This window comes from Chelonoidis abingdonii, chromosome 4 (assembly GCF_003597395.2).
Source record: "Chelonoidis abingdonii isolate Lonesome George chromosome 4, CheloAbing_2.0, whole genome shotgun sequence".
In the NCBI taxonomy this organism is placed as follows: Eukaryota; Metazoa; Chordata; order Testudines; family Testudinidae; genus Chelonoidis; species Chelonoidis abingdonii.
The window spans coordinates 47,930,594-47,944,937 of NC_133772.1; the positions used below are offsets into that span (position 1 = coordinate 47,930,594).

The window sequence follows — 14,344 nt, forward strand, 5'->3', positions numbered from 1 at the left end:
TGCACACGTTCCACTGCAAACACTAAAAGACACACACAAAGCATGTAGCATGTGACATGTCACAGTGTACAAACGTATGTGTATTTAATATTGCTAAAATATGTTTTTATTCTGAAACTTACAGTACAGTTAGCATTAAATTGGACCTGTAAAAAAGCCCGTTGTGAGCAGGTTCAGTGTATACCAAGTAATCTATTATTCCCAAACCACACAACCTTTGCTTTAGTTGGCTGCTTCAAAGTACATAGAGTGCAAATATTTAAGTGTCTGTCTGTATACACCAGAAAGTATTCAGACTGATCTTAAGGCCTCCTCAATTTCAGATCAGACAATGATTGAACTCTGTCTCATTCCATAGATATTTCATTAAAGTACACTGCTTATGTATGGCACTCCACTTCTCAGTGCCACATAGAGTATAAATTAACATTTTAAACCAACAAGAGCACAATATAACTTAATAGATACTAGTGAAGGACTATATACTTGTGACAAACTAATATACCCTGCAACATGCCTTATCTAATAGTGAGTAGCATTTCCTTCCATTAACTTTTTCTTATTAAGGGCAGATTTAACTGAAGTTTAAGGCCAGGCCACAACATGGCTGAAAGGTGTTGGTTCTGTATTGCCAAACCTAAAATCCAATCAGATGACAATACTGGATTCAGAAGATCAAGAGAATCCTATCGCACTCAACTCTTATGCATCAAAACATGGCCAGGATATTATCTGACGACGGGTTTATTGCCTCACCTCAATGATCGTTCACTGTGTTTGACTATATTGAAACCTCTCTCTGTTTTGGGATGTGACCAGAATGCCTGTCAAACTGGTAATTTTTATATCTCTGCCTTTGCTCCTTCATATTATGTGGAGGTTTTGGTTTTCTCCAGTTTTGCTTATCTCTAGTTGGAAGGGACTGCTTTGGTTGGCCAATTAAATTTTAAATCAAACAGGAAAGACCCTGTATTCTTCCTTCCACACACATATCTAATATTGCCTTGAATGGTTCCATTCATTGTGCCATATATAACTCACTAGACTGAGTCTTATCCAGCACAACTTTTATATCTTTTATCTAAACTAAATTTCTTTTTTGTTACTTTAGCCCATTATTTTTTGTCTTAGAATAAGATACATGGTGAATTTTATTTTATTTTATATTATTGACTTTTTAGTAATTGGTAAAGGGCTAAATCCAAGTTCTCAGTTCATGTTCAGTCCTTAATCAGGCAGATCTGAGTGAGTAATGGGTGTTTTACTTGAGTAAATGCAGAGGAAAAGGCTTCAGATTTTAGCCCAGTTGTTACCATTTGTCTTCTCACTTAGCATAAATTGTCTAGGCTTTACAAATGATGTTCCCTCAATAGCTCCTGGCAAGTCATTCTCAAGCCTTAAATATAAATTACAAATCTTTCCTAATAAAACTTTTTTTATAATCAGATGGAAATTAGAAATGATCATGTAGACATTTCATTTCTCTTAATTCTGTTTCATTAGAGCTCTTAAAAAGGGAAACCTTTAATATAGTGATTGGAAATGATTTTGTTAACATTTGTTTTCATTATATGTTAACTCCAATCTGGCTCAAAGTACCAGCATGCTGCTAGTACTTGGAATAAAAACCACTCTGGATATCCAACTTTCCTGGGGTGTTTACATGTGTCCCATTCAATGCACAGACTGATAAATATCCCTTTATAACAGAAAAGCCTCAGCCACATGGAAATAAAGGAATGCAATGAACACATTTTATGTTACTAATATTTGTTTTCCACTTTTTTCTGGCCATTCATCTTAGTGTTTTTGTTGAACTCCAGTGGAAACAGTTTGTGTTTTCTTGTTGGCTATTGAACAAGATATGATTGACAGTCAGCAGCCTACAATCAAAGTTTGAACATTTGTAATTAAAGTTAAATTCTTACATTATAAACTAACACTTTCCCCTGATTTTCTGGAGTCTTCTGCCTATTATTTTTGTCCACAATATTGCTCCTCCTCCCATCTTTATAGGGCAGGCATGGCCAAACTGTGGCTCGCGAGCTGAATGCGGGTCTCTTATAGTTAAAGTGCGGCTTGTGGAGCTCCTCATGTGCCCCTCATTCTCCAGCTACCAGACTGGACGGGGTGGAAGCTTGGTGCTTCTGCCCTACATCAGTGTGGTAGGACTGGGCTTCTGCCCTGTGTTGGGGTGGTGGGACTGGGGGCTTTTGTCTTACAGAGTGTGGGGAGTCTAAGGACTTTATCTCCATGGAGGGGCATTGGGGCAGAAGCCCTGTGCCCTGGCAGGTGCTGCCCTGTGGTGCAGGTTTTGCATGTCCTGCGGTTCTCAAACTTCTGAAGATTGTTGCATGTGGCTCAGAGGGTAAATAAGTATTGCCACTCCTCTCATAGAGGGTAAAATATGTGTCCTCTGTGCAAAATATAAGAACTAGAATAAAGGTCGGGAGTGGTCCTCTATCAGTGACCACAGGCTTCTGTATTTTTCCTGCTTAGGGTTTGTGACCAGTGGATTCACGCACTTCACCAAACTGCTGACCCACTCAAAGCCTTCACCATAGTCCCTAATAGAGAACTACCATGGTGTCTGGTTCTGTGGGATGCACCAGGCTGCAGAGTCCCAAGATGTAACCCTTTGCTTTCCACCTCAACAACAGGGCAGAATCACAATAATTCCAGTATGGTTTGGGCTTTCAGCAGATGAAGCTGGAATATTTCACCCTAAGTTTGCAGGATCCATTTCACTGTGAGGCTGCAGAATCCAGGATGTGGCATCTATTTTTCCTTCCTAATGTTTAAAATAGGAATATAGGGTTCTGTTAGTATTAATGGGAGATGTGTTTGTACGGAAGACTGAGTACACCTGATAGTGTCTATGAAAATCAGTGAGCGTAAGAGGAGGGTCTTTTTATTTTTTTTTTAATGTTAAAAGTAAGATATATCAACATACCGTATGTTGCATGGTGTCAGTTACATTCTCTTCTTTGTGTTCTGCCCTACAATCTCTCAGAGATGGAACTGTCGTTTCGTGTGTGTATTCTGTTTTAGAAATGAAAGAGCTTCAGAAGTGTCACTTTAGTTGCTTTGTAAAACTGTCTTTATACACTGAGGTCAGGGATGTTGGGCCAGTTTCTGATACTTTCATACATGTGGAATAGTACTTTATCCATGACTAGTCCTGTTGAAACCAATGGGACTACTAACAGAATAACAGACAACTTAACAAAAGTAAGTGTGCTAGAATCTGACACATAAAAAATAGAGGTTTTTTTTTTTCAATACTGAGAAAATTGTAGTTATTAAATTCTAATCAAATCCATCTTTTCACAAATAAAATAAAAAGTGTTGTAAGGCTTAAGATTTTTTCTACTTATGTGCCATAACTCAGAACGACAATGATTTTAAAATATGAAATGTAGTAGATGATTGATCTAAGATGGTCTAACTGCTTTTATTTATTTAATTTTAATTTTATTTTTAGAGTTAACTATTTAAATTTGAAAAGTACTAATTTCAAATATGTTTTGTGGAGATTTTTACCAAATATGCCTCAGATGCTCAGTGTAAAATTTGTGCCAAAACATTTGTACATATTACCCTAGTGTAAGGATTTTAAAAGAACCAATATGGAGTAAGGAGTACATAACACATACTGCCTGTTTTCATTCTTCTTCTTCAGGCTGGGATTATAGAATGAAACTGTTCCGACATTGTTTCTGCCTGTGACAGAACTTCTCTTGCTTGGGCCATTCACAGGAACTCCAAAAAGACCCACCCAAGAGGCCAATCACTGTTTATCCTTCCCAGACTGAGAAGACCTGTAAAAGTGCCACATATTTCTCCATTATGCCCCGTAATTAGCTAATGAAGGTTACTGCCAGGTATAACAAGGGCCAAGGATTTACACAAGAAAGCCTGTACTATGCTGTACCAACAACACAAAAGATGCTTCCTCATCAGTCTTCCTGTGCATTAGGGCAGCAGTCTATGGGCTTACTGAAGGTTTGATTTTTGTGTACCAACCACCCTTTCCTTGATTGTTCGATATGTAGTGATTGTAGCATTCATGAATTGATAGTTTCTTCTGTAAAATTATTTTATTTTCCTGGACTTCATCAATGTCAATTTAGAGATTCAGGTTCTATGACCATAGATGGATATTTTATCTAGTATAAGGGTGCTTTGCCCAGGCTAGGTTGAATTGTTTATCTCATTTAAGACATTTTGGGGCCATTTTTTATCCTTATTTGCACGTGCCGTGGCCTGGCAAGGAAATTAATATTTTGTCTAATAAATATATATTTTAAATATTTTTCTACTATGATTGGACTGACTGTGTTGCAGTTCAGCCGGTAAAACTGCATTTTTAATAAAACTGTTATTTTTTGCTGGAAATTTTGAAAATATATATATTTTTTTAATTTTTCCCACAAAATGCTTTCAATCTTTTAATGAAAAACTGATACAAAAAAAGTTTGGTTTTTGAAAACCAAAAATGTTCACCAAAAATGTATTTTAATTTTTAAAAATAAAAAACTTAGAAATTTCAACTAAAGTGAAAAATGTCTTTGAAAATTTTGTGGACCAAGATGCTGTTGTATGAGCACAGGCCACAGCAGATATGCCTTTTCCAACCAGGCAAAAATAAGAGGTGTATAGCAGGCAATGGGACTTTTGTCATTGACAACAGTGGGAGCAGGATCATGGCTCAATATCTACTTTGTCTATTAAAACCCAGCATTTTTAAGCACAGGTTAATGGGTGTCCCCACTGGGCTCTAAGTAGTTGAATTTCAGTTGTCCTGGCTGGATCTCTGTCTTTCTAGGTTGCATGACAATTAAGTTTTAAATACTGTCAACCCTCAATTGATAACTTAAAAACATACATAAAACTGGGGGAAAAATAATGGGGGAAAACTGTTTTAAATACAAAGTCTTTCTTAGGGCATTACGATTTATCATGCACCTTTTTATTATAAGCCATCTGCCAATTTTATTGAACCTGATATTAAGAGTTTTTCCTGAAATGTCACCTTTTCCGGGTGATTTTTAGGTAATGAACAGGCCATGTTTCAGGATCAGAAAAATTCTGCACTGCTTCTATAGTCTGATATAACATGTATAATTCCTTTATTATTAACTAGTAATAATATGTGAGTGGGAGGATTTTATTAAAAGCCTAGTGAGCATTCTCTACCAGATCTCAGCTTAGGTTAAAGTGAAAAGAAAAAGTGGACTTTGCTATATTATTTGTAGTAAATGATACTTTTACCAGGAGTAGTTTGAATCACAGTCACCATTTTACATCTGTGGGTTTTTTTCAACTCTCTGTTCCCATTAGAAGAGAAATATGATTCTTAGCAAGAGGAAATAATATTTTTGTATTTATAAATTTTAATATTCTTTTCCTATTTCTTGATTTGGAATTGAATTAACATTAATGCAGTATTTAATAATGTTGTAGGCTCATTATACCAGATTTTCATCATTTTTTGGTTGCTAAAGTGCACTCTGTATAAAATCCACCTTTTCTGCATAGACGGCAAGTTTGCTATTTAGCTTTTTTCCACTATTTTGTCTTTTTACCCAACCTTGAAATCCTTATTCAGTGAAATCAGTTAGAATGTTATACTTTGGAAAATGCATATAAAGATATGATTTCCAGCTTAGTCAGGAAATCTAATTTTTGGTAAAAGAACCATTTTTTAAAAAAAATAAATGTTTATGATTGTATCAATTGACTAGTTTCCTGAGCAGCTTGAATACTGCCTGTATTTGGTCATCAGACTGTATCTGAATATCTTCAGTTAATATTCACATAAGAACGGCCGTATTGGGTCCGACCAAAGGTCCATATAGCCCAGTATCCTGTCTTCCAACAGTGGCCAATGCCAGATGCTTCAGAGGGAAGGAACAGAACTGGTAATCATCAAGCGATTCATCCCGTTGCCTGTTTCCAGCTTCTCGCATTCTTTTGCCCATCCCCCTATCATAAGTTAAACTCAGCAGTATTGACAGAAATTGAACTGAACTAGGAATTCTCATCAGCGCTATGGATCTGCTCTGCTCTGCAAAACCTGTCCAATGGGCAACATTTAAGTTGATTCTGACTCGGGGGAAATAAAGACACTCCTTACCACACCAGGAAGATCAAGCTAGCTAGCCAGACAAGGGTAGGATCTCCTTCTCTGCAGAATTCTCTGTACCTTCAAGAGAACTATTTTCCCCTTTTCCTCTTATGGGAGGAGGAACAGTAGCCTTCTACACACTTATCTCCCGAATTTCTACTAAAAGCTCATTATGCTCTTATTAAAACTGATTTTTGAGACATAGAGGAGAAAAAAATGAAAAGGCAGTCAGTCCTTCAGGAACTTACTTCTTGGCTGAGCAAGTAATAAATCATTACTGTAGTAGGAACTTCCTTTGAAATAGCGGATCTCATAGGTGGATCATCGTCCCAGTGAAAATGTCCTTAAAAGGCCATCCTTGCCCTACTCTTTCTCCCACTGTCCAGTTCACTTTTTTACTTGAGATCAGCTTATTTTTACAATTGGAATGCACACAATGTAGTCAGTTGCAGATACACAGGATACGCTAGTGGAATAGCTATAAAAATGTCTTTTTTAGCCTTTTCCTTTTTAACTTTGTAATCTTTCTTATTGCTAGGGTCTTTCAGAAATTGTTGTCCCAAATGCATGGCCATTTAGATTTTTCTAACATAGTTCTGCTATTATAAGATAAGGTATTTACACTGAACTGGTCTTCAGTCTTTCCATTTGCCCATTTAATCCCTTGAATATCTTTCAGCTTGTGCAGTTTTCCTGTTGACTCCTCAGCTATTCTGCTTCCAATTGCTAATTTAGGAGGAAAATGAGTTTTGGGAACTCATCTTTGGTGGGGTGTCTTAAAGTGCCAATTTAGTTTTGGAACTGCGAATGGGGTAGCCTCATGTTGATCCCAGTGCTGGAGATTCCAGAGCCATCAAGTCCTGGGAACACAGTTTTTTATTCCTCTGAGGATTTTCTCCTAAAGTGGTTTATAACTACTTGAACCAACCCAATTTTCCTGCTCACAAGTTGAGACTTTTTCTCTACCCAGTAAATATATACATTTTCACAGGAGCAAATCCTGCCCCTCCCCCTTTGTGGGCATCTAGGTTTATGGGCAAAGTGCAAACATTGTGGTTCAGCTCAACATGCCGTTCAGTGGTGGTAGGATTTGGAGAAATTAACATATATAGGCTTCAACCTTTGCACCCCAGGGGACATCTGTGTGGGACTCATTCCATGTATGCCATCAAGGTGGGACCTGTTAGGTGGCACCATGTAACAAGGTGGCACCATGTTAGGTGCTAGAACTCTAAATTAGTTCTGCCTACTCTATAGATCAGGTGAGTCTATTATCTCCATCTTAGAGGTATAATTAAAGTTAGCTTCCTTCTCTGAAGGCCTGGTGCAAAACCCATTGAAGGTAATGGAAAGACTCCTAAGGACTTCAGTGGGGTTTGGGTCAGAAAGAATTAGGACTGACTGAGAAGCCTTGCAGGGAAAAAACAGGCTTTGGGAGTGGGTTTAGGCTGAAATTTATGCTTTGCTTTTTGTTGCTGTTAAGAACATAAGAATGACCATACAGGGTCAGACTAATGGTCCATCTAGCCCAGTATCCTATATTCTGACAGTGGCCAGTGCCAGATGCTTCAGAAGGTATAAACAGAACAGGGCAGTTTATTGAGTGATCTGTTCCTTGTCATCCAGTTTCAGCTTCTGGCAGTCAGAGGTTTTGGGACAACTAGAAGATAGGATTGCATCCCTGACCATCTTGGCTAATAGCCATTGATGGACCTATCCTTCATGAGCTTATCTAATTCTTTTTTGAACCCAGTTATGTATTTAACTGTTATACTGATGTTTGTTAACAATAAAAGCAAACCCCAGGAAGATGGTACATTTTAAGCACTAACCCAATATATGTGTAGAGAAAGACTGTGTGGATGGCTGCTCAGAGGGGATTTTGGGGCTAAGAGGTGTTGCAACTTTGCAAATCCACCAGCTGGACACCCAGTCCTTGAAGATGGAGCACAGTGTTGACAGGCCTACTGCAGCCTTGGTGCTTCAGCAGTGGCCATGGAGCTTGCCTTTGGGTGATAGTGTTAATTCCCCTCCCTCTGAGGATTAGGTCTGTTGTCTCACTGTGTTGTTCTGCAGCTCCTTTCTTGCTCCTCAGGAGCTATAGCATCTTGTCTTTGTGGCTTAGCCCTCTGGCCAACTCACAATAGTCCTCCCCTTCTGAGGTTCTGTCAAACTCCTCTACAGCGTCCTAGGCAGTGCTTAAGTCTACTGCCCTGGCTGAGTCACTCCCTCAGTGACTGGGACGAATGGTCCCAGACATGCTTCATGATCATTGCCCCGGCTATGTCGCTTGTTCAGTGGCTGATAGGGGAACCCAGGTCTACCCTCTGCTCTGGGTTCTAGTCCAGGACCCTATCTCGACCATAGCAGCCAAGGTGTGTATTACCTCAAATGCTGCCTCTCCCTTCCTGCTCCTCTTCCTCTCCTATTCTGCCTATCCAAGGCTCAGATTCTCCATCCTAGCAAAACCGCTATCTCCTGGGTCTGCTAGATAAACCCTCCATCTTCCATCCTAAGCCTCTTTCTTTACCTTATCCCAGGGAGAGTGACTGAAGCTTCCTCCCTGCAGTACCCTTTCTGCTACCAGCTCCCTGATTTTACAGAAGTTCCTCCATAGGTGAGCTTCCCTTAATTAGGGTTCTGCTCTTAGTGCAAATATCCCCCAACTTGCAGCCTACAAGGGTTAATTGGTCCATCTGGCCTACATTAACCCCTTCAGAGTAAGTATGTGGAGCATACCCCATCAGTGGACAAATACATTTTCAGAATAGCTATCAAATATTCCCACCTTTGTAGATGATGGTAATAATGCCATGTTGAACATTGGTAGATGGTGATCTGTCATCACCATCTTCTTGGTCGTCAGTAGACCTTGCCCTGCTTGTTCGTTGTTTGTATGTTCTTTCTGCAGTTTTGCACAGCTACTTCTTAATCCCATTTAGGCTGGAGCAGGGTTTTATGTCTGCCATTGTTAACTTTGTCTAGATACCTTTTTCTTCAGACTTCTATTTCACCAGGAACACTTCACAGTAAATATTCTACCTTGTACTACTTCAGCTCAAAGGGTAGTAAGGATATTATTGTTGTGAATGGTATGCATTTGCAATGGCATTAGGGGGATGGTTCTCAATAGTACTAACACATTTTCTATCAAGCCTTGAATATATTACTATTATCAGTATTATTTTATTGTATGTATAGTACTTAAAACATAGAGTTTCTAGACATGTTCCTTGCCCCAGACTGTTCACAATCTTATCTAGATAAAACCAACAAAATTAAAACACAGAGCAATAATTTGGGGAAGTGGAGGGCATGGGTAATTTTTGGTGCAGAGGTTTTAAGAGGGAGTTTTGAGAATCCAGTCTTTTATATCCATTTCAGTGAATGGTACTAAGAGGAAATGAGAATAGAGATGTAAATGAGGGCCTTGGACAGGAGACTGAGGAGCTTGAATTTAATACAGCAAGAGAAAAAACCAATTAAGGGATTCAAAGGTGGGCAACGTGGTGAGAGCAATGAAAGGAAGAAATTAACAGCAGCTTATTGGTGCTTAGTTTTTAGCTTCTTTGCAAAATACTAATTTCTTTCGATTGCCAAAAACATGTCATATTTATTTTTGATATAGTGTATAATTTTCATTGTGTAAGTTATGCAAATACTCCATTTGGTGTACACAATCCCAGTACTCATGCATATCAGTATACGTGACTATTTTTGACTTAAAATTCATTTGTTTGCTCATTCTTATCTGTTTAAGTCTGTAAAGTTACTTCCAGTTATGTATATCAGAAGCATTCTAATCTTTGTTCTGTAAGAAAATGACATGACCTAAAGACTGAAGGAGTAATACATGAGTGCGCATTGTATGCATATCATATATTCAGTGTAATTATGTGTATTCATTTGGTTTTCTTGGGGGAGGGATAGCTCAGTGGTTTGAGCATTGGCCTACTAAACCTAGGCTTGTGAGTTCAGTCCTTCAGGGGGCCATTTGGGGATTGGTCCTGCTTTGAGAAGGGGGTTGGACTAGGTGATCTCCTGAGGTCCCTTCCAACCCTAATAATCTATGATTCCTTTGAATCTGATGGTAGAAGGAAATTTGGGTGAAAGTGATCATAAAATGATAGATTTCATTATTCTAAGGAAAGGAAGGAGTGAAAGCAGCAGAATAAGGACAATGGACTGCAAAAAAGTAGATTTTAACAAACTCAAAGAACTAGTAGGTAAGGTCCCATGAGAAGAAAATCTAAGGGTAAAGGGAGTTCAGGAGAACTGATGGTTTCTGAAAGAGAAAATATTAAAGGCACAACTGCAAACTACCCCAATGCAAAGCAAAGACAGGAAGACTAGTAAGAGGCCAATATGATTCCATAAGGAGCTCTTTAATGACCTGAAAATCAAAGAAGAATTATACAGGAAGTGGAAACGTGGACAAATTGCTAAGGATGAATACAAAATAGTAACACAAACCTGTAAGGACAAAGTCAGAAGAGTGAAGGCAGAAAATGAGTTATATCTAGCAAGGGATATTAAAGGCAATAAGAAAAGGTTTTATCAATACATTAGGCCCAAGAGAAAGATGAAAGAAAGTGTAGGTCCTCTACTTAGTGGGGAAAGGGAGCTAAGAACAGATGACATCAGGAAAGCTGAGATGTTTAATGCGTATTTTACCTCAGTCTTCACTAGAAAGATTAATTGTGACCAGATGCTTAACAGAATTAATATTAACAACAGGGGAGAAGGAGCACAAGCGAGAATAGGGAAAGAACAGGTTAAAGCCAACATGAATTTGTCAAGTACAAGTCATGCCAAACCAACCTAATTTCCTTCTTGGATAGGGTTGCTGGTCTAGTGGGGAAGCAGTAGACGTGATATATCTTGATTTTAGCAAGGCTTTTGACACAATCCCATATGATATTTTCATAAGAAAACTAGAGAAATGTGGTCTTGATTAAATTACTGTTAGGTGGGTTCATAACTGGTTGAAAGTTTGTACTCAGAGTAATTATCAATGTGCTACTGTCAAACTAGTGGAATCATGCAGAGATCTTTCCTGGGTGCGCTAATATTCAACATTTTCATTTATGATTTGGATAATGGAGTGGAGAGTTTGCTTATAAAAGTTGCATATGACACCAAGATGAGTGGAGTTGCAAGCACTTTGAAGAACTGGGTTAGAATTCAAAATGATCTTGAAAAATTGGAGAATTGGTCTGAAATCAAGAAGATGAAATTCAGTAAAGAGAAGTGCAATGTACTGTGCTTAGGGAAAAAAAATCAAATGCACAAATACAAAATTATGAATGACTGGTTAGACAGTAGTATTGTGGGAAAGAATATGGGAATTATAGTGGATTACAATTTAAATAAGAGTCAACAATGAGATGCAATTACAAAAAAGACTATCATTCTGGGGTATATAACAGGAATGTCGTGTGTAAGACATGTCAGGTAATTGTCTTGCTCTACTTGGCACCAGTGACACCTCAGCTGGAATATTCTGTCCAGTTTTGGGTGCCACACTGTAAGAAAGATGTGGACAAATTGGAGAGAGTCCAGAGGAGAGCCATACAAATAATAAAAGTTTTAGAAAACCTGACCTATAAGGAAAGGTTAATTGACCCCCCCCAAAGAGGGAGGAGTTATGTGATATCTTGAAATATGTTAAGAACTGTTATAAAGAGAATGGTAATCAATTGTTCTCCATGTCCACTGAAGGTAGGACAAGTAGTAATGGGCTTAATCTGCAGCAAGGGAGATGTAGGTTAGATATTAGAAAAAACTTTCCAACTATAAGGATAGTTAAGAACTGTGACAGGCTTCCAAAAGAGATAGTGGAATTTTTCATTCAAGGTTATTAGGAACAGGTTATACCAGGGGTCGGCAACCTTTCAGAAGTGCTGTGCTGAGTCTTCATTTATTCACTCTGATTTAAGGTTCGCATGCCAGTAACACATTTTAATGTTCTTAGAAGGGCTCTTTCGATAAGTCTGTAATATATAACTACTATTGTTGTATGTAAAGTAAATAAGGTTTTTAAAATGTTTAAGAAGCTTCATTTAAAATTAATAAAATGCAGAGCCCCCTGGACCAGTGGCCAGGACCCTGGCAGTTTGAGTGCCACTGAAAATCAGCTCACATGCTGCCTTTGGCACCCGTGCCATAGGTTGCCTACCCCTGGGTTATACGAACACTGGTCGGGTGGTCTAGGTATACTTGGTCCTGCCATGCCTTGTCCAGCCGCCATGTCCAGCATGGTTGGCTACACAGGATGACCTCTTGAGGTTCCTTCCAGCCCTATAAAAGCAATGGACCCCAGATCCTTAACTAGTATGAATTGGCTTACCTCTTTTGAAGTTGTGGAGCTGTGCTGCTTTACACCTGCTGAAGATCTGCCCAGTGTTTTTAATTTGATCTCGCTTGTGCTTTCTTTGATACTACATGTAAGGTATCAACATGCAAATTGTGCAAACCAGGAGAAGAGTCCAGAGGCCTAAAGCATTCTTTGAAACAAATGGCAATAGATCGTTTCTCATAAAAAAAATTAATCTGTCATTCTTTGAGTAGGAAATATTCTGTATCTTAAGGGGAAAGTGTGAAAGCTGAGAATCATGGACAAAGCAGGCTTTAAGTAAGGCGGGGGCATGATCAAACATTGTAACTAAGGCAACTAAACTTCTATAAGACCACCACCTTCCTTAAATTACACTTTGCCCTGGGGAACTAGGGGATCCCTTCAGGTGCACGGTAACAGAACCATTCCTTAGCATGGAATTTAGAGACAGTTGCCTAATTTACTGTTGTAAACCGCTCACTGTAATATTTATATACCTTCACTTGTCATCTAATCCAAATTTTGCAGATACAAGTGGAATAGTTTGTGTTTTCATGTTATGTTGTTGTTTTTTGCAGGAGTCAGAGAGTAATAAGTTATGTTCCCTATATTCCTTCCGGAATACCTCTACCTCACCACACAAGCCCGACGAAGGAGGTCGCGATCGCAGTGAGCTAATGACCAGTGTTAATTTTGGAACTCCAGAACGCCGCAAGGGAAGCCTTGCTGATGTGGTGGACACACTGAAACAGAAGAAACTAGAGGAAATGACCAAGACTGAACAGGAAGGTATGTGCGGGCTAAGACTGTTGTAATATATTTTTTCCTGCAGGTTCTATGCCTTAAAGAATGTGTGGGGTATCAAGAGTCAGAGAAGTGCATAATTGGCAATAACTGGAAAAAAGTTATTCACAGTTACCATGGCAATGGCAGTTTGAGATCCATTAGGCATGTTAGACAGATATCTCTGTTTTCTAAAACTTTCTGAATTTTTGGTGGTGCCTATGAGTCAAAGCAAAGATTTAAGCTTAGATGATGCCTCAGCTTATTAAAAAAATTATGATGAATTGCTAGCTGGTCTCATCATGTTCATGGATATATTTTAGTAATTTTTTTTCCTTTTAAGTGAAAATATTTGTTTTAAACAATAGAAGTGCAGAAAAACATTAGTTATTTAATTTTATCTCAGTAATTGTCATCTTTCTTCACTTTATTCATAACAAATTTTGCAGCCAGGAACGTAGGCAATTGTTCTAAGGCTAAGGAGGAGTTAGCTCTGACCTGTATATCTAGATCTGTGGCTGAAGAAATGGATTTTATAAAACATATGTGCATATGTGAGAAGGAAATACAAAAATAGGGATAAATCATGAGGCAATGAATCACCTTATATTCAGTTCTTAATCAGCATAAACCTCTGTGATTTAAATGAGAGTTTTACCTGAATAAGAACTAAATAGAACTGGGGAAGTGAGTTCATCCTTCTAGATCTGCACATGGATGGATTCTACATGTTTCATGTGTAGTGAAGCCTCAGCGGCCTCTGTGCGCCATCTGCCCAGTCCCTGAGCCCATGGGGAGACTTGCACAGCATCTGTATTAAAGAAGAGGTGGTTGGGTTGTATGTTAGAGTGAGGGCGAGTTAGAGCAACGGGTGCTCATAACCTAATATTCCTTCACCTAGACTCCAGTGGAGAATCCACAGTTCTATGTCTTTAGGCTTTTCCTATTTGGCCTCCGTGCATGGAATTCCTGCTTAGGGAGTGTTCTGGCAAAACAACAACAAACTTTCAGGAAGTCAGAGGATCCTGAAGTAGACATGGTTATGGTTCTGCGGTGGGACAATCCTGGCCCCTGCAATGAAAAATCTGTGAAAA

General features: G+C 38.7%; 1 protein-coding gene across 38 annotated transcripts in view; it reads left to right on the top strand.

Annotated features, from left to right (window-relative positions):
• Positions 1–14,344, top strand: part of SOX6 (SRY-box transcription factor 6) — a 473,353-nt gene that overhangs the window by 185,364 nt on the left and 273,645 nt on the right. For all 38 annotated transcript variants that reach the window (XM_075065133.1, XM_075065127.1, XM_032799217.2 and 35 more), the window contains one exon: positions 13,046–13,256. In XM_075065133.1, the coding sequence (XP_074921234.1) occupies positions 13,046–13,256 (211 nt within the window). The remainder of the gene's footprint in view (positions 1–13,045; positions 13,257–14,344) is intronic.